The following is a 20,885-nucleotide window of genomic DNA, read 5'->3' as shown; positions in this document are numbered from 1 at the left end:
GCTGATGCTAAGTCAAATGTTTTGCTTGTGTTGTGAAACAAAATGTGTGAGATCAAATGAAGTGAAATAAAAAGGACAACTGTAGTTGGATGTGCACTTTGACCTGTTGATTGATCAGGACTAACAGTCCAACACACAAAAAAACCCAAATGAGAACACTTGCAAGTAGTTATATTGGGCTAATACTAATATTATGCTGACACGTAGACAAATCAGTCGTGTTGGGACATCCCGGAATGAAGCTCCTGTTGCTCACTAGGTCAAACATCTTAACCCATTAAGGCCTAAGGCACCTTTCTCAACAGCTCCCCAAAACCTAAGGTCGCCTTTGGAATTACCCTTGAAAACCTGAAGTTCTCCCAGAAATTCAACACTTACAAAATGATTAATATCTCAGCCACTGTAGCAGACAGAAACATAATTCCAAAAGAATTAAGTGGCTTTCACACAGGCAGAATTTATTATTATTTACTGTTTCAATCGAAGATGTAAAAATAACGTGCCAGTGCAAGAGAAGCACTATTTTAATTTTTTTTTTTTTAATTGAGTGGTAATTACCATCCTCTATTCTGTTACAAAGACATCAATATCGTAATTGTCTACAAACCATATCATTTCACGTTCGACTAGTTCCACTGGTCGTGCACATCGTCAATATATCACTGCCATTACTTACTTTAACCAGAGCTCCCGGTGATCGGCGGCGTCCGCCATTAGCCTACCTACGGCTCGAAAAAATTCCACGACATCCTCCGCGGGCTTGCTACACCGTCACGTGTATATTCTGATGCATTAAGTTGGCTAAGAGACAGAGAATTGGATTAAAAAAGGACAGTGACGTATCCGCTCTACCGCTTTGAAAGGTAGAAAGACGCAACAGCGCTCCCGGCCCTAGTGGTAGAAACGCGGTTATGCGCTCCCGGGCTTAATGGGTTAATGTCACAAATACAGTGTTTTAAACTAGTTTATTTATTTCATTCACCTTTTTCATGTTTTTATGCAACGACTTACTCTTTTCCTTTATTAAAATCAGGTAAAAAAATGTGATTTTTTTTTGGGCTGGGTGCTGGAACAGATTAATTCATTCATTTCAATGGGGAGAATTGATTCATAAGTTTGGTCAGGGAACAAATTAAATTTGAAAGTCAGCTGCCAATGTATGGGATGAATGACAGTCCGCTTCAGATCTTTGGTCAAATACTCATGAATTACTGAGTGTTTCCCTTTTATTGGTACATTTGGACTATATCTGACCCAGAGCGAATGTTCAATCAGGTGCAAATGCTTTGAAGAGAGACGATGGTGGCTTTTGACAGTTGCTCTGAGTGGGTTGGAACTTAAAAGAATTTCAGCATATCAGACCTTCCAACAAAAACAGTACCCGTATAAAGCATAGTCATAACTGACAAAATTATGAAAGCGGCTCTACGTAAATGTTCCACACTTCTGTCGTATACCCCTTAGCAGTTGAGAACAGAAGCTCGCAGTGTACTTTACAGCGCTCATTTCCTGTGCCCCCACGCCCAGAGCTTTTTGGATTGCGAGAGATTTACTGCACAACTGGGCTGGTATATAAATGCTAGGGGCTGCTACTGCTATCAAATTTACCGCGGAGGGTGGATTGGCTATTGTGCTAAAGCTGTTTCAGATCCAGCATATATCATCAAATAGTTTCCGTGCCTCTCGTAGACGCCGCGATCCAACTAGTTACCGGGTGTGCCATCCATTTACATATTGACCTAAATAGTTCATTGCAAAGTCCATTGCTAACAAAAACAGCAGCAGTGAATTACATTAACATTCACACAGATGAATTGACGTGTGGAGTCGTACTGTAAATTATAAATGAGTTCCCCAGGTAGTACTAAAGTGGGTCTTCCGCTTTATGGAAACACCCCAAAAATGTCTTTACAATAATATGTTGTATGCGCCCCCACTAGTCTAAACACGACATTCAATAATTACAATTGCATTTGTGGAATATAAGTCAAGAAGCAAAATCCACCCATTTTTATCCATCTCAGGGGTCAGCCATTTTGTCACTTGTTGTCCACTGAAAATGACATTACAGTTGCTCGTGGCTCAGGTAACAACCAATCACGGTTCACCTGTTTTCTGAAGCTGAGCTGTGATTAGTTGTTACCTGAGCCCCAAGCAACTGTGATATCATTGACAAAATGGCCGCCCCCTACAAGGCAGATGTATGTAGTCTCTATGTCTGACATGTGGCCATTTTGCTGACGTTATACATACTTATTTGATTTAGTTTTTCATAGGTTTCACTTGACATTCAGTTGTGCTAATGTCATTTTAACCTACCACATTCCCTTGAATAAACGTCCTATAGTCAATTACGCATCTCTATTTTTCTGTCAGAAAAAAAACCCCAACCAATTTCTAATCACAGACGCTGTCGTTCACACGCAGACATTAAAAGAGCTGAGCTCATTTGAACTTTATTGCTAAAAAAAAAAAAAATCTGCAGCATCTAGCGAAGCACATAAACTGGTTTCAAAGTGTCTGATCACTCCACAGTTTTGTGTGTCCATGCTCTGTGACTTCAATCTGCCTTCCTTTGATTCACTGCATTTCCCCATAGAACTTCATTCTATTTGGTTTTAAACTCCACTTTCACTTCACATAATTTGTATTGTCGTATTGAAGTCCTTTTTTTTTTCCTCTTAGTAATAAAGTAATAATTACCTGAGTTCACACGTGGACATTAAGAGCTGAGGCCACTTAAATTCTGTTGCTAACTAAAACAGTAGTACCTACCCGAGCTCGTAAATTGTCTCTGTGTTCTGATGTGTGGTTGTTCACAGTTCTCTTCAGGTTTCTCTACAAGGAATATTGTATAAAATGAATGCATCCCCACTAATGGCCGCCCCCACCTTGCCAAATTATTCGCCACCATCTACAGTTGAGTCACTATACACCTCTCATATGTCACTTATCATGTTGTTTACCCACAATGGTTTCTATCTGATGCCGTATAAAATGTTCCAGGTAGTTACGGTAAGGCAAAAGGCGCGCATTTGGAACAACTGCATTTTCTTCCGCATAAGGGCTGCTAGGAATAAAGACAATTTATCTGACAAGTCGCACAGTGGAACTTAAACGCAAGTGATTGATTCAGAGCGCCGAACCTGTTGAACAGAACGAGTGGGTTGTCAAGTAGATTACTTCTTTAGTGTCAACAAGCAACACAATATAGATTTCGGCTGAGGGGAAAGAGAGCGAGAGCTCATTCCACTTCCCTCTCGTAAACGCACAACCTGTGATTGGATCCGAGGTGCTTTGGTTGCGACGGTCCTCCGTGCTCAGTGGCACGCTCACTGAAATGGCTTATTGAAATGACTCGGCTGGGGTTGCCGGGGATTGTTTTGCAGGAACGTGGTGGACCTGATTTTGTAGGGATGTGAAGGAGTATCTGGTAAAATTGGTCCACGCTGCTATTTTTGGTCATGTCACTCACCGATTTCAGGTCTTTGTGCTTTTCTGCAGACAACTTGTAATGCTCCGGACATGGTTGGACATTCTTGTTAGATTTGTATGACCCAATTCAAATCTGTTTTTGTGATGAAGGCCCATTTATGCACCTTGCATATACAAATGTCACTGCACCTAAATGTGTGTTAGAATGATGTTGAACAATCAATCCACCAGAGAATAATATTTTCCCCAAATATGAAGAAAAGTAAAGTGAGCCCCCACCCTATCAGCAGTTTACTATTCGCAAAATCATCTATTTACTTGTGTTGTTCTTTTGTGTTATCCTCAGCTATTTGCCGAAGAACTCACCTACAGTGTTCTTTTTGTGGTCTTTCTGTTATGGTCTGTGTTTTGAGTTTGTTTTTTGACTGTAGTTTCATGTTTTTCCTTGTGTTCCTTTGTCTCTCATTAAGTTATTGAGTCCACCTGTGCTTGTCACCCCGGTCCCTTGTGTTAGCCAACCAGCTTCCTCCTACCCTCTGTGTCTTGTCCAGGTGTTCCTCGTTGTACCGTCAACTTGTCTGTATTTAATTGCCCGCTTTCTTTCAGTCCTTGTTGGTTAGTTTTGTTGTTTTCCAGTCCAGTCATAGTCATAGTTCTAGTCCTAGTGTTTGTTTAGTTTGTTTTTGATCTTTGTTGGTTTTTTTGGACGTCAACCTTTTTGTTGGTTTGGTATTATATATATACCAACACCTTGTTTGCCTTTTGTTTTAAATTAAATACTTTGTATTGCACAGCATTTTGCCTCCTGCGTTTGGGTCCTCCTCTACGAAAACCTTACACTTTCTGTCATGTCTTAAAATGTCACAAGATGGCAGAAGCCCGCGCTAATGGGAAAGTAATCATTGGTGTCAAGGAAATATTGTTGAAGTGATACATCTTGACTCAGAGGCAACATATGTGTATGTCAAGTTTAGCCTGGGTTGTTAGTGGAAATTTATTTTTAAGGTTATTATTAATAAATGTGTTTGAACTTATTTTAGCTTATTTTAGGAAAGTAGTTTAATGGTCTTTTCCTGGGTTAAACTATGAGCATAGGCAATTTAGGGGCCACACTTACACACAATTACTCACATTTTTTTTTTTTTTTTTGCCATTCGCGGCAAGGCTCCGTCCCTAACCCCCTCAAATAGGGGTTTACTTTCAGGTTTTTGACTACAAACAGGGCAAATCTGGCTTGGTGATGAGGTGCTGCCTACATGAGTGAATATGTCAGCAGCATGAGACCGAGAATGTCTGAGAACTTTGCTTCACACTAGTTTGTAATTTTTTTTTATTGTTTGCATGTTTTATTCTTTACTAACCAATTAAGGCCTAAACCGCCTGGCTCAAAAGCTCCCCAAAACCTAAGGGCGGCTATAGAAGTTTTCCCAGAAATTCAACACCTACAAAATAATTAATATCTCAGGCCCTGTAGCAGATAGAAACATAATTCGAAAATACTTTGAGAGCTTATACATGCATGTGGCTTTCACACAGGCATGCATTTATTATTGTATACTGTTTCAATCGAAGATGTAAAATGAAAGTGTCAGTGCAAGAGACACACACTACATTGGCGATTGCCATCAGGTGATCCACACATGTAGCATTAACATGGAACAGAGGGCTCCAGCCTAATTTCCATGACTTTAAAACTCTACTTGCACCCTCTACCCTTGTTGTCATCACCATACTTACATTTACAAAAATATGCACGTAGTTACTTAGTGGGGGGCTTTCAAGGTGATACACTACATTGTTTTTAAACGGCTTAAACAAAAGGTCCACCCAAGCGCATTAATTGTGATTACGGGCAAGCAGTGTGGTCTGTAATAGTAATTTATTGCTAGAGTAGAGGCAATAACCAGAAATATTTATGAAGCTTCACGCAACGGTAGCTTCCTATAAAGAACTTAATGTAGGAATATTAGTAGTGTGCAGTAGTGCATTTGAAGCGGGATGTGCACATACAGATTTTAAACATTTTAACAGATTTTTAAAACAGAAGAGACTATACATGAAAATTAGCATGGGTGCTCTTATAGAGTGTGGTGTACTCAAGATAACAAATACAGAGAATACCTATACCGGCAATACCAACAAGTCTTCACTCCCAAGTAGTGCCAAGACTGACCTGTGAGAGGCAGCATGAGGCATCCAGACTACCGGAAAATACAAAGAAGAAATAGAGTAAGCTAGGCTAACTATTAGCTTATCTCGTCACAACATTTTGGTTGTGCATGCCTCTCATGGTTATTTTGATTGAGGTAAATGATTTGTAGAGATGTTATACAACTACTCAACACATTCAGTTGCTCCTCTATTTCTGTCCAGCAACAGCGCCAGCTTGAGATCTCATCCTAATCGGCTGTCGTTCTTTTTCACGTCACATTGACTGAATCTGAAATCCCCATTAATCATGGTCCTGTAAAATGGTAAATTAGTTAATCGCTACTCAAAAACTACAAGTTAACTTTATTTGATTTTTTTCTGATTAATTGATAAAATTATATCCCCCCTCTACCCACACACACACACACGCACACACACACGCACACCCGCAGACACCCTCCCCATTGTGCTGTGGTCAGGGGGGGTGCTCGTAAAAATATGAATGGTAATAATAAAAATAATGCATTCAATGAATTGATTTCTACAATGATCCAGAGGGCTCATTGCACACTGATGTCATATTTATGAATGAAATATGATGGCATCCACCTCACAGATAAGCAGAGAGTAGAATCTGTCTGCCTGCGCCTGGATCAAATCCACCAAAATCACGTTACACCATCTGCGCCACAACTTAGACCTGGTTTGACCTGGTCTAAAGTCTAGTGCTCTTTCTATCAACCAATTGTCAGGTGCGGCAGTGGCGTGTAATTTCAAGTGCACTCGGTCCGCCGGAATGCCCAGCGAGGCACAGCGCAGTCTGCCAAATCCACAAACACAATGAACTAGACTTGCCCCGGCACAAAAAAAGGAAGATGCGCCAGTTTTTACACCAAGCCCCCGACTGCCTGTCTACAAAGATAGGGCCAGTGGTTTCCAAGCTCAAATAAATGTAGAGACTACAGTCAAAGGTACATTTTTATCGACACCCAATAATCGGGCCTTTGCTCACGAGGGGGCCCACTTGTCAGTCTATGTGCACCATATTTCACTAATTTGGCAGGGCCCCGAGGGGGGCAAGGAGATTTTGTACTCCAACCAGGCACCAGACTGCAAGTCTCGGTCACCACAAGTCAAGTGACCAATTCACATGTATCGCTGCGGGACAAATAAAGCATTGGAGGGCGCCGCGGATGTGAACATGCGTGACACTCTCCAACTTGGCCGCGGGCGTGCGCATTTGCCTTTTCGTTGAACCGCAATCTTGGAAAGACGAGGTCACGTGAGGCCGTGGGATTGAAGCGGGGCTGTTTGCTTGTTTGCTCCTCGCGCTCGTCAGAATGAGATGTGGATAAACATGATGTTTTATAGAATGCGCAAAGCGCAAACCTTTTGAGAATGTGTCAACAAACAAATGTATGACATGCAAATCACCAGCGATTGCTGCACGGCGGGTAAATATTTGGATGTGTTACGGCTCAGTGCATTCACATTTCACCCCCTGTTTGAGATTGGTTTACAGCCTTTTTCCTATTCAGTTTAAATACAGTCTTCAAATGGCCATACAAAATTTGGGGAAAAACAAGATCTTTATTATTATATATTATGAGAATGCGTCGAATGGATTTTGGCTTTTTATAGCAATGTATGTGTGCTACATGCGGTGGTAGAAGCAGCTAACAATTGTTCATAAAAAAATGTTTCATCTAACTTTGTGTCACACAAGTCATATACTGTTAGTCTAAAAAGAAGCTAACCACTGTAGAACAAAATAAAAATAAAATAAAATGACTCACCATATCAGAATACCTGACAGAATATTTACAGAGCAACAATACTACCTAGTGGCATTTTTTTTAGGTATACTGCTGGGCTCACTCAGCTTTTTGCACCCATCTTGTGCATTGTTGTTGCTTGCCTGGAATGTACTGTTTAACAGTGACAGTGGTGAATTTGGTATGGGCCTTAAATCTTACTACAAACCACTATTGTGTTGCAATTATAGACACTAGAAATACTATGGATATTTCTAACTGTATCAGAGATGGGTACTCAACCCTTTTTCAATCCTCTGTCTGCGAACTGGGTACCCTTCCATCCTCGTCCGTCCGTCCTTATTCATAAAAATGATCGTCCTCCGACACGTCCGTCCGAGTATCTTTAAAGCACTTCGGTCCTTACATTCCGTTCATTCAGCCACTGCTGTTTAATAAACTAATCCAGTACTGTAAAAATATTCCTTTGTTGGCACTTTACTTGTCGTATCCATGCTTGTCATTTCAGCCATTATTATTTGTTACTACATTTTACTTATGTTAGTGTCTGTTTATTAAAATGTCTCAATTGATATAGTTTGTAGTTAATACTTGTATACGTCACATTGTCCTGAGTAGCCAGGCGCTCTTTTATGTCGCAATAAATCCCATGTCACATTCTATGTTTATCATCACACTATCATAGATGAGATTGAAGGTACAGCGACTTTTGTTGTGAGCATAATCAAATGATGAAGTGTAACTTTGTTACAATTGTTTGAAACTCCCCTCTAATTAGAAGTCCGATGTCTATCTCAGTAAGTATTAGTGGGAGATTCATTTTGGCGACGACACTGCTCATTAGGTGTGTTCGGTTTAATTCTGATAGACATTCTGCAATACAGGCAAAGTACCAACATGCTGGAACAACAAGGTCACATATGCCTTTGCTTCTTTTCATTGGGTGCACTTTTTCTTTCGTTATCAATGAGATGACAAATTGGTAGTACAAGTACAAAAGAAGTAGCTCGGCAAGAAGAATGTGCTAAATTCCCCCCGTGGAGCCATCATAAACAGAAACGTGTGACACGATGATCATGTCATTAAATTGTATACGGCGCACACAATGCATTAGTCTAACAAGCAAGTAAGGCAGTACAGTACATGCTCTGTGTGCCCAGTCCTTTTCAAGTGATTAGACCATCATAGGAACAGTCATGCATTCAGCTGACTTGCTATTTCTGTCATTGCATTGTCTTATTACTTGCTTACAGGGCCTTCCTGTATGGACGCCATCCCTTTTATAGAAATAATTCCATCCCAACAGAGTAAAGCTGGGCCTTCTCTGGGCAATTGTGTAGATGCCAACTGGGGATGAAGCAGCAAACGTGTGGAGTTTGTTCCTGAAAAAGTGGGACATCTGGGTTCTCCGGCTAAATGTTGCTTGTCTGTTTTTTTTGTTTTTTTTTTTTGTCTTAATAGATAAGCCTGACTAGAATGACTATCACAGAGATTACAGAGTTTTTCCACTGACTCGAACATCATTTCACTTGTGGAAATCACATATCTCCTTCTAGTCCTAAAATTGATAAGAGCCAATAAACAATGTGTGAACATGGTCTGCGTTTGACTGGCGACCACTTCAAGGTATATTCTGCCCTTCACTTGAAGTCAATTGGGAAATACTCCAGCTCCCCTAGTCTATAGAAATTGGTTGGTTTGATGTATGATTCTATTTAGGCTTTAAAAAATAGAAAGAAAATTACACCAAAGCTTCTGTTGCAAATCTACAAACTGGATCCGGAACCCAAAAAATAAATTGAACCGTGTCATGTAAAAAGCCACATTCACTCTAAAAACAGTTGGTTCAAAAATAACTATTTTGGGGTTAAATTTGACCCAACTGTTGTGTTAAAAAAGGACCGACCGAGACTTGGGTCAATTTTAACCAAAAAATTGGGTTATTCAGTTTTGACCCAACTTTTAGGGTTAAAGGAACACAACAAATTGGGTTATTCCATTTTGACCCAAAATTAAGGGTTAAATGAACACAATAAATTGGGTCAAAACAACGCAAAAACTTGGGTTATTCCACTATTTTATTTATTTGTAATTCTAATGATACTGCCCTTTCCCCAAAAATGTACTAATAACAACAAGTGAAAGTTAAAAAAATGTATCTTTATCTTCAGGCACACCATTCTTGATGTTGACATAATTTCAGCAACAATAACAGTAGGGTATGATGGGAAAAAAAAAAAAAAACGGCTCAATTTAGCAAAGGAGGAAGTGGATTTTAGTATGGCCCACTAATCGGCCCTTAAGCATGTGCCATGGTCACGAGGCAGTCAAATTTCATCTCGGCTTACTTGGTGCTATCTGTATGTTAACATGGCAGGGAGGTCATTGTTTGTTGTGCGGTCCTCGGTTATGGTTTCATTACGTAGAATGTATACGTGTCCAGAATTTTGTTCAGCACATTCACGGTGGAAGCGAGAACAAATCTAAATTAAAAAGTAGTGTTTAGAATTAAAGTGGTGTCAGTGACAATAAAGTGACAATAACTCTGATTGGCTGTCAGCCAGGAAATGCAAATCAGTGCATCAGATGCATTTGTAAAATGGTATACAATTTATTTCAGTTATTTAAACCGAGCATTGCTTCCTTGCGGTCATCCCCAGACAACTGTCTCACACTTTCACACGGGCTGTGATGAGTTATGGGTCTATCTTGAACATTGTGTTGAGATATATTACCCTCCTGAGGAGAGTTGCGCTCAACAGTTTTCAATCTCCAAGCAAGGTAACCAGAACCACTCCGGTAATCATAAAAATGTTCCTGTGGATTACAGTAAAGACATAAAGTTAATATGGAACATTATTTGGAGAACGCACAGTTCTTGTGAAATGTCACATCCTACAATGGCGGCAGACTAATGCCTTTTTTTTTTTTTTTGCGATTACAGCACTCGTCCTGTCCAACACACACACTCATTTACAAGGCAACTCATTTTCAAAAGATTACAATGTGTGAAGTACTTCCCCAAACAGTGTGATAAATGAAGAAATCAAAATGTCAAAAGTGTCGTTGACTTGACCACGATGCTGCGTGTGTAGACATATGAACGGTATGTCGGTGGCTGTCATGGCCGGCATTCATACTTAATTAAAGTGTACATCTGGCACCTGTGTATGGGCCTGTAAGGTTGTTTTTTGACCGAGCATAAAACATTACCGGCATATAACCCAATATATAGTTAATTTGAACCAACAATTGGGTTCATTTTTAAGAAATAACCCAGAATTTTGACCCAACACAAACAATCCAAAAATTGGGTTAGTGAAATAACCCAACTGTTTTTACAGTGTTCTTGGTAATAACTGATGTTACATGTATTCCCTTGTAGGGGAGGAGGCGCTGACAATGTACCTGGCCAAAAACAAGCTGGACAGGAAGCTCGCCAATGCCACTCAAAATGTGGAAGCCCTCCACCAGCTGGCCTCCTCCTACTTCATCGACCGCGACGGCACGATGAGGAAGCTGCACGAGATCCAGATCTCCACCAATGCCATCAAGGTTGGTTGCTCATTAATAATAACCACATAATGCTGTCCACAATCCGTTGACTACAACAACCCAATGCTTTACATTAATGAAATGTGCGACATGTTACATTATCATTATTATTATTATCATTGAAAGCATTTGCTGCTGTTCTCATATTTCCATATGAAACTGCTTGTTCAATCTAAAGGCAGGAGAGAACAAATAACACGTTGTGATTTATTACACGCAGCATGAATCACATCATGCCACACATACATAATGCAATTTTTACAGGTAGAAGCCTAGTGTGAAGAAAGTGCTATAACGCAATGCATGCAGCTGTATGTTGAATAAATAATACTGCCCAGGGCCCCAGGACAACAGGCCACCTCTCTCCAATGACCTTGCCGGCACGTACTTTAGTTATTTATTTTTTTATTTTTTGAAAAGCAATAGCATGAGTATTAAAGTTCCTTGTGTCAGTGCGGTGTGATGAATTATTCTGGAAGGGTGACGTCATGTGTTTCTTTGACCACAAACAGTTGTCAAGTTGGCCAATATTTTCACATAATTCACCATATACAAACCTTTACTCAAAGGTGTCGAAGATATGATTTTGTTTTACCTACAGTAATGTATTTGAAGTACAGGGAGAAACCACAAGCAAGCACACTCAATATTGCATATTGCTTTATTTTTAAAGTGAAAGCAATCAGTGCTAGATGGAATTACATGACCCATACAAGCGCTGAACAACAAGCTGTTTATTTCAAGGCCTGGCGCTCCAAATTATTTGGACTTATTTGGTTTTCCAAAGTCACGCAATTCTTAAATGGAATGAAACTAGAAATAGACCAAACTACAGAGAAAATGAAATGTCGCACTCCTTGCTACTTGTAAACGCCCTCTGTGACTGTTAATCTCTTGAATTGTTTCAATCATCAACGCTGGGCCAAATGTCGCGTTATAGAACAAAAAAGTGAACATTGGCTCGAAATCACTTATTCAACAAGCGACAAGAGCTCACATGAATGAAAAAAGTCTGCATTAAAGCCTTTCATGATGCCGGATGTGCTCTTTCAGTTTTGACAACTGATGGTCTGTGTATGCTGTGTGATATTCAACAGAAACATGAAAAAAACACAAGTAAAAAAAAAACACATTTAGTCCTTTAAATGATGTTGGTAAAAGCGGGTTCCATATTTCATGTAAGTGATCAATTTGTACAAAATGTGTTTTAAGTTTGTTTGGTTAGAACTTAGTGTAACAATAATTTAATTATATTTGAAAGAGTCATTAGAATGACAAATAATGTTAGCAAACTTTAGTTGTTTCCACCAAAGTGACCAAGCAAACAAGTAATTTTGAGTATGTATATATTTATATTAACCGTTAACCGCAACGAGGGAGGGGCTGCAAAATTCCTGAAAGTAATGAGAATGTATTAGTCAACTTATTCTTTTGTATTAATTTGAATCCCTCAATGAGAAAAGACAGTTAAAGTTGCCAACAACAATGAAGACCTTCGCAACGCCACTTTCATGGCGTTGACGGCGTGTCCCGCACACATTAAATTGCATAGGCAGTAAAGCTTAGCAATTAAGCGTCCCTTAGCTGTTTATCATACCTGCTTCCATCTGGGGCCCACCCAGACAAATTCCCCTATCACTGAAAAAAGTGGTATGTTGAATTTACTTAATTTAATTTCATCAAGTGGCTACACAAAATAAAATCATCTGGATCCAGATAATTTTTTTTAAGTAGACTATACATGTACTTACATTACATACTTACATACATTTTTTTAAGTAGACTATACGTGTACTTAAAAAAATGTATCTTGATGAAATATAGGTAAATTCAACACAAAAAAAATCAGTGTAGTACGAGTTTGTACAAACATTGAAATTTGGCTGCTTCACTCCCGACTTCCTGTTCTTCCTTGAGACTTCCGTGTATCCTGTTAAGACAGACAAGTCCATCCAATTTTTTAGTTGATTAGTGTGACGCCAGTAAAACTGGTTTCGAGGGGGGGGATACAAATCCCCACTTCCTCAGCTGAACTTTCCATCAGTAACACTTCTGTTTATTTGCAGTACATGTTTTGCGCCTTTGGAAACCACCACAGTTGCACCCTTTGGAAAAGCTTGCTATTAATGTTCTTGAATTTGACCTTGTCAAAAAAGTAGGAATGCACTTCAGATTGTGTTCACTACACCAGTACTTGAAATGTCTTGTTTTTCTCATGACTATTTAGAAGAAGGCTTTATTATACTATTAGTAGTTTAGTCTGCAACTGCACTGCAACCTCCTTCCTCAACTCCTCATCCCGGCCCTTCATTCACGTCCTTATCTTTTTTGGGGGCTGGTGAGTGACAAGAGGATTAAGGCGCTGTGGCAGATGAGAGTGCAGGTCGCGGAGAGTCGAGCGTGGCGAAATTAAGCAAACCTGACAGTGGCTGCTGAGTCAGTTTCTGAGGGAAGGCAAGACTGGGAGTGCTGTCAAAGGAAGGCTGGGATGGCTTTGAGACAAGACGTGGAATGGACACTGTATTTGTCAAGTGTGACAGACATGCGGCGTATGTCACGAGGTCTGATTTTTAGGAACAACCGCTCGAGGGCGTAGAGCTACGATTTAGTAGACGGCACGTCGGGATCCCGGATATCATCACATCTGCCGGGACGTAATGACTCATTTGTAGCTCCTGCTGGATATCTCTTGCTCTTTTAACAGGCTAATGTAGCAGCGATGCCGATTTTCTGTGCAGATAGACAAAACACAGCTGTGTGCAGATCACAGCAGCTCCTCAGGATGTGTTTTGTCTAGACACAGCACCAGTAACACACATTGGACTGGTTGGCAGAATGCACAGTTCAGTTCGATTTAACAAGAGATTCCTTTTAGATTGGAAAATATTTTCAGCGTGTTCATCATGCGAGACAAAAGCTGAGGATACACTGTGAAGCCTCGTTTCACGGCAGACTCATTTTGAAATCGGGCCGCTTTTCAAGCCTGGTCAAGCGTTGTGTAGGAGGATATGAATAATTTATTGATCCCAAATTGATTTTTGTATGATAAGAGTGCAATAGAGCATTTTGCAAATATTTATAATACGTTTACCCCAAAAATGTAAAAAAAGTCCACATGAATGAAGTCAAAACAAAACCTTGGACAATGCACTCTAAAAACAGTTGGGTTAAAACTAACACAATTTTGGGTCAAAAATGGACCGATCCACAAATTGGGTCAATTTGACCCACCTTCTTGAGTTGTTTTGTACAAAACAGCACAATTTTGGTCGTTGTTTTTGTAAAAGAAAAAAAAAATTGGGGGTTGTTTTCTGCAAAATAACCCAGAAAGTTGGGTCAAATTGACCCATGGATCGGTCCATGTTTCACCCAAAATTGTGTTATTTTTAACCCAACTATTTTTAGAGTGTGAATGTAACATTTTCAGCAGTTGATTAGCAATATAGAGATTTTGTTTTAGCTGAACAAATTTATGTACCTCATTAATGTCTTATTAATGTGGCCACTTCAGGTGACTGTAGTTGGCATTAGATAATTAGGTTATGCGGGGAAAAAAACCTGTGCAATGTATGTCTGGAAGAATGCATTGCGGTTGTTAACCATTTAGCACCACTGTCAGAAAAAGAAAGACTTTTTAAAAATTGTTTTATGAATGGTTCTCTTACACTACACACATCCAACCCTATAATGTAATACAATACAAGCAGATATCATGTTGATCAAACGCAAGAAAATGGGCCTATGGACCCGAAATGAATTGTCTTAAAAAGAAAAAAGACAAAAAGTCACTTTGCTGCAGATCACGGTGAGCAAGCGCTGCATGAATATAGACCATGCATAGCCAACTGTATTATTGCAGACATAACATAACCCAAATTTAATCTCAGTTTATATGCCTTATAAAACCCCTTGACTATGAATAACGGCGACAGAAATGGCTGTTTTCCGCTCACATGGCAGACGAGAGCGAAAGTGATGCAAAAGTGCAGGGGAAGCAAAGTCCAGCCCGTGGATCTATAAACACAAGGAACAAGGGCTTTGCTCCTCCAATATTGATTCAGTGTGGCTGTGAGAGCTGCTTTGCAGTGCAAACCTGCAATCAGGATGGAAAGCATGTGTCAATACGAACGAAATGTTTGAGACGTTTTCCTGTCAACGCGGAAACAGGTTGAAGCGAGTCGATTTTGTTCCGCTGGGATGTCGTACTCTGACAAAGCAAAGCTTTACGCATTATTTCGGTGAAACCCTATTTGCTCAACTTCCAGTCACTTTGACTCACCATTACCATATCGACATCCTCATACCAGCTGAAAACTATCCGGAATGGTCATCAAACTCTGGCACCATGCTCCACCCACATTAGATGACGTAGGCAACAAAAAAAAAACAATTTAATGTTGTGTAGCTGTTTAGTATACATGCTTCTAATTGTGTCACATTTGTCCAAATTCCAAACAAAGCGTTCGTCAAAGTACAATCCCTGGTATTCACCAGTAATGGCGGTTTCAAACCAAAATGACCGACTCCCTGTTCAATTTCAAATTAGACACTAATTAAATACACATTTTCAACAAACCCTTGATCAAAATGAAATGGTAAGTACATTAATGAGTGTCCCTTTAAAAGAACAAATATTTTATACTGTCATGTTTCTAACATGTTTTCCACTGGCCAGCAGAACTGTCCTCTAAATATGTACTTCCACTTCAGACCACACTTCAAAATTTGCTTTTTTGGTGGGAGCGGATGAGTGAACACCATAAAGATGCGAGTACTTTGTTTTAATAAACCAAGTGTGAACAACCTTGGATTATGAACATATTTAATCACCAAACTATTAAATCATCATTATAAAGCTTTGGTCTGACAGTATTTTAGATCCTTAACAGAAAAAAGTACACAAAAAATAAAAATACTTCAAGCTTGTTGTCTTATAAATTGGACCAAACACAGAAGCTGATGTAAATTCATCAGCTATAACCATCTGATGTTGAAGACAGCAGATGCTCTCATTTGGAAATGAATGCACATTTCCGCCGATGGACGGACACAAGCTGGTGACTGCACAATCCCCTTCAGCAAGATGGTCACTGATGGTTTGCCGCCAGCTTTGTGGTTGGCTGTCAGCCTAAGAATGCAAAAGTGTGTCTGATGATGGATCGATGCTTCATCTTAGAACCGAAGCGTAGCATATTTACCAATTTTATAAGGGAATAAAACGTGACATATTGTTGCTGTTGGATGACAAATGCGTGTAACTTTTGTCAACAAAAAACATTTTTAGAATGTTTTGTTTAAAAAAATGCAACATTAGGAGTTGCGAAAAGCCTGAAGAACAATAAAAAATGTTCAAAAAATACTAATAAAATGTATCATGTTAATTTATGAACAGACAGTACATATAAATATATTTTCATTTCAACATTTGGAGAAAGTTGTCTCAAAGTTAGAGTAGTAAAATGAAGTTGTAATGTCGAAAACATGCTTTGCAGTCGTGTTGTGAAAAATATAACTTGTCTTCAACCAGCAGGGGTGCTGTTTTAACTAGTTTTCTGTCTAAAGTATAAAAAAAAAAACGTAAGACCACAAAAATAAGAGAAATCAAAATATTACAAGAAACCTGCCTTTTTTTTTTTACTAGTAACAATGGTGAGGAAAAAACATTTGATTAACCTGTTTTTTTTTTTTTTGCAATGATTGATTAATCGTGTCTAGTTTGCCATCTAACTCAAGTCACAAACCAACTGATAACTCAGCCCAACAGTAACGTTCTTCACTTCCTTACGATCCGAGGTCTGGCTAATGTATATCTCTGAAGGATTATCCTAAGACTATTGTGTGGTGAGGGATTTTTCCTCCCCGATCTGTTTGGAAAACAGTCAAGTTTAAAAAAAAAAAAAAAAAAAACCTACCGGTACATTAATCCAGCGGAACCTGTACAAATCTGTACAGATAAGATCCAACTCCTTCTAAAAGGACAGTTTGGTAGTTAATTCTTCACCGTTGATTTTGCGGAAGGCATTTTCTCACAGCTATCAACTGTATGAATAAAATGTTTGGTTCGGTTGTCCTGGAGTAATTTAGCAAAACATATTGACAAGCCTGTGAGTGAATGTCAGCTGTAGTTTTGACAACGCTAATGCATTCAATCCATTTCACCGCCAAAAGAGCACGCCTGTTCCATTAATCCAAGCAACACAACAGTCCATTATTGAGCCAGTCCCTCCATGATCTTGTGGACTATGTCGGAATTTACACCACATTTTGAATCAGTGTTCTATCTTCCTTTAAAGCAATTTATCATCACTCAAACCTTTTACTGTGTTTCAGTCACTCTGCCTTGGTCGGATGACATGGAGGTTTAAATAGTGGTGACACACAAAATAATGTGTGACGTCATGGTGAAATGTCGAGGAATGACAAGGACAAGTATTTTGCCATTGCAGATAAGTTAACAGTTACCTTACATTCCTCTAGCTAGTACTACTCTTTCTTCCTCTCAGAGGCAATGTGTGTCCTATGGGACGATGAGCAAAATCCATCAGTAGACTCATTCTGCTCAATGGGATACTCCCCATGATCAATCAGAGGAAATGTCGTCAAATTGTTGTTTTTCCTCTGTGCGTCATTTTGAAGAATCGTGTCATTATGAAATTGTTAATGAGGCAACGTTATGACGCGTCATGACAAAGCATGAGCACAGCCAGTAGGACATAACAATCAGTCGCTTATTAGCAGACATCTGTGCAGGTGCTTTCTCATTAAGCTCTTTCTGTGGAACGCAAGCAATACTTTTGGATTATTGCGGCTGTGCTGTGCTTGCCGCAGTTGTTTGAATACCGCCAAAGTCATTACAGGATATTAGAAAGTTGAGTGAAAACCTGAGAAGCGTTTATTAAGTGAAATTCTCTCGTGGCAAATCTCAAATCTTACCGGCCACCATGTGTGTGTGTCAACCATATTCAATTGCTTGCCACTAAACATTTCAAGTGAAAGAGACTGGGTGAATACAGTACATCAAGCGTCTCTCCCTGTCCTCAGAATATCCGAGGAGGTTTTAACCGTCATCCGAACATTAATCAAAATCCAAGACTTATACATCACCACGCTCTCTGCAGCTGCTATGTTGTTTACTGCAGTCTCCAGAAAGCACATCACTAGTTTAAACAAACATTCACAGCTCCTCCGCTATTTGTCCTACCAGGCAAAAAAAAAAAAAAGGTTACTCCATCAGGGATGAGAATTTTTTTTTTTTTCTCACCTGTGCCATCTTGTATCCACCGTTGGCAACAAGGAGGCAGATGTGATTCCGCAGAGACAAACGCAGTAAACCGACAATGCGCAAGCAAGCTAGCCTGGGGTTAGGAGATAATGAGATCATGCAGTATGGGCATTCCTTCTGATCGTGCAACTCCATTCATGTTTCCCAAGCTTCCGCATAGACAGGAACACTGTATGGGCTGTATAAGTCGTGTGCCTATAGCAGCAAACCCTGACATTCATCAGTATATGAACATAATGCTACCACACTGCCTCAAATCGCAGACGCTATGTGTTTGAATAACTACTATGACTGATGTCATCGCACATGGTAGTGCCTTGCACAAATACTATACACAGCTTGCACAGTTGACGAGGTTTCTGAAAAGCTATATCGTTTACACTGAAGTTTAATGATCCAATTTTGGAGTAAAAACTGCTAAATGTTTTGACACTGACCTGAAAAGAAAGCATAAACATAAGGCCTATCTCCAAATGCGCGCTTGGTACTATAAATCAATAAATGCTTCTTGAAACATTTAAAGGAAAATCTTTTAACCCCTAACAAATTAATAGCCAAATGTGCCAGGCACCCCAGAAGCAGAGACACAGACCAAGAGTCCACAACAGGAGTTTTAATTAGTACCCGAATTCCTATAACAATCTAAGTGCATGAGTGTGTTGAGTCCAGAGGAGGCGGTTCGAGCCTAGAGAAAGTCCAAGGGTGGTTCCAATGGAGAGCAGACAAGGAGCGATCATGAGGCCATAGACACTGGTCGTAGCACGGAGGGAGTCTAGAGGTGGAGAGGATAGGAAGTGGTTAATAGTTGATCAAGTAGTACGAGGTTTGCAGGAATAACAAAGTTGAGTAGCATAAACTTGAGGTTGAAGCGCGATACAGCTTCAAAGTAATCACAATGGTCAACGTTCAAGCACTGGTTGCTTGTCCTCAGCAGCTTTTGAAGGCAGTCGTCTTGATTGAAGGTGGCTGGAGCTGGGCTGATTAGAATCCTCTCCACCTGTGCTGGCTGAGGCACAAGCCTGGCTCAGCAGTGAGGGAGAGGGGCAGGAACCCTTGCCTTGGCATGGCACAACAAAACCCTTGTTTTGATCTTTTTTCTTTTAAAAAAAAAGGCTTCTCACTAATATTTGCAACACAGGTGTGGAATGTGTAAATCTGCAAACGGTGTTTAATAGAAAACAAGTGTTATCTTGTTTGATCTCTAAAGTTGCCATGAAAATAAATAATAAGCACAACACATTTACAATAAATTGAATGGCTTATCAGACATGTATTCTTTTTTTTTTGGTTTGATAGTACAGGACAGTACGGTCTAGCATATAAGAGTGAATGTTTGCCCAGTGACAGTGACATCACTGAAAGAACACAACAAGAAAACAAAAAACAGGCTTTACCTGCGCAACCAAAAGCCCCTTCCCACTGTGACCAATATCATTTCTCGCTGATAGAAATAAATGACGTCAAGTTGTTTGTGTTTGGGTGGCTGCGCCACCCAGGACTCCAGTCGCGAGGGACGATCATTTAGCGACAACAATAAGACACCCAGCCGAGTATTTTAATGAAAAGCAAATACCACCTTTTGCATTTCTAAGTGTTTTGTGCAGGAAGTGCATCAGGAATAATGTGTATGCTCCCACCCACTCGAACGTTATCACGGCCAAGAGGACAGGCAGCAAAACCTTGTGAATTTGTGTCTTTAAATTAATGCATTCGGGCGTGAGGTTTGCGCATGGCTGCCAGGCAGAGCTTTGACTGCATCGCTCACAAGGTCACCTGTGCATACAGCTACCACAGATTGATTTACACCACTGCTCAATATGCATTTCCCCCCCCCCCCCCTACTGCTCCTGCTGTGTGGGTGGTGAAGAGCAGCAACAACATGAGCGCGTGTGTGCCTGTAACAGCTGCTTTTAGCAATTAGTAAAAAAAAAAAAAAAAAAAAACGTACTGTGTAGAAAATGGGAAAGTGTACGGTAGGGAGGGAGAAACAGTGGATATATAATTCCACACATCCCCACCCAAAAGTCCACATATCCCTTCTGAAATGTCAGGTATTGGTTATTTAAAACAATGAAACCACGATAAATCCTTAAAGTGAAAGTCAACCCAAACATATTTTTTCAAGAATATGTTCTATGCAGGCCCACTAGTTGAAAGAAGACAATATGATTAAAATTAATATGAAATATGAGTTAAGCAGTAAAATCCACCCGTTTTTAACCATCTCAGGGGGTGGCCAATTTATCACTTCTGTCAATTGAAAATGACCTCACAGGGCTCAGATAACGACCAATCACAGCTCACCTGTTTTCTGAAGCTGAACAGTGAGTGGTCGTTATCTGAGACCTGAGGGTGTGTGTTGTCATTTTCAGTAGACAGAAGTGAGAAAATGGCCACCCCCAGAGATGGCTAAGAATTGATGGATTTTGTCACTTAACTCATATTCCAGGAACACATTAATGAGAATGCTGTGTTTCAACTAGTGGGCCTGAATAGAACATATATATGTTTGGGTTGACTTCCGCTTTAAAAAAAAAAAAACATCCATCCATCCGTTCCATCCATCCGTTATCCGAACCGCTTATCCTCATAATTCCGTGCTGGAGCCTATCCCAGCTGTCATCGGGCAATTGGCAGGGCACACCTTCAACTGGTTGCTAGCCAATCGCAGGGCACACAGAGAGACA

The 20,885-nt window shown here is 39.9% G+C and overlaps 1 protein-coding gene across 1 annotated transcript in view; it reads left to right on the top strand.

The window, feature by feature from the left end:
• brinp1 (bone morphogenetic protein/retinoic acid inducible neural-specific 1) overlaps positions 1-20,885 on the top strand; it is a 152,852-nt gene that overhangs the window by 76,197 nt on the left and 55,770 nt on the right. The window contains exon 5 of the mRNA XM_086053829.1: positions 10,747-10,916. Within this exon, the coding sequence (XP_085909955.1) occupies positions 10,747-10,916 (170 nt within the window). The remainder of the gene's footprint in view (positions 1-10,746; positions 10,917-20,885) is intronic.

This window comes from Filicampus tigris, chromosome 15 (assembly GCF_054856515.1).
Source record: "Filicampus tigris isolate MCC_2025a chromosome 15, RoL_Ftig_1.0, whole genome shotgun sequence".
NCBI classification, from domain to species: Eukaryota; Metazoa; Chordata; class Actinopteri; order Syngnathiformes; family Syngnathidae; genus Filicampus; species Filicampus tigris.
Note: the sequence above shows the minus strand (reverse complement) of the source record. Positions and strands in the feature narration are given on the sequence as shown.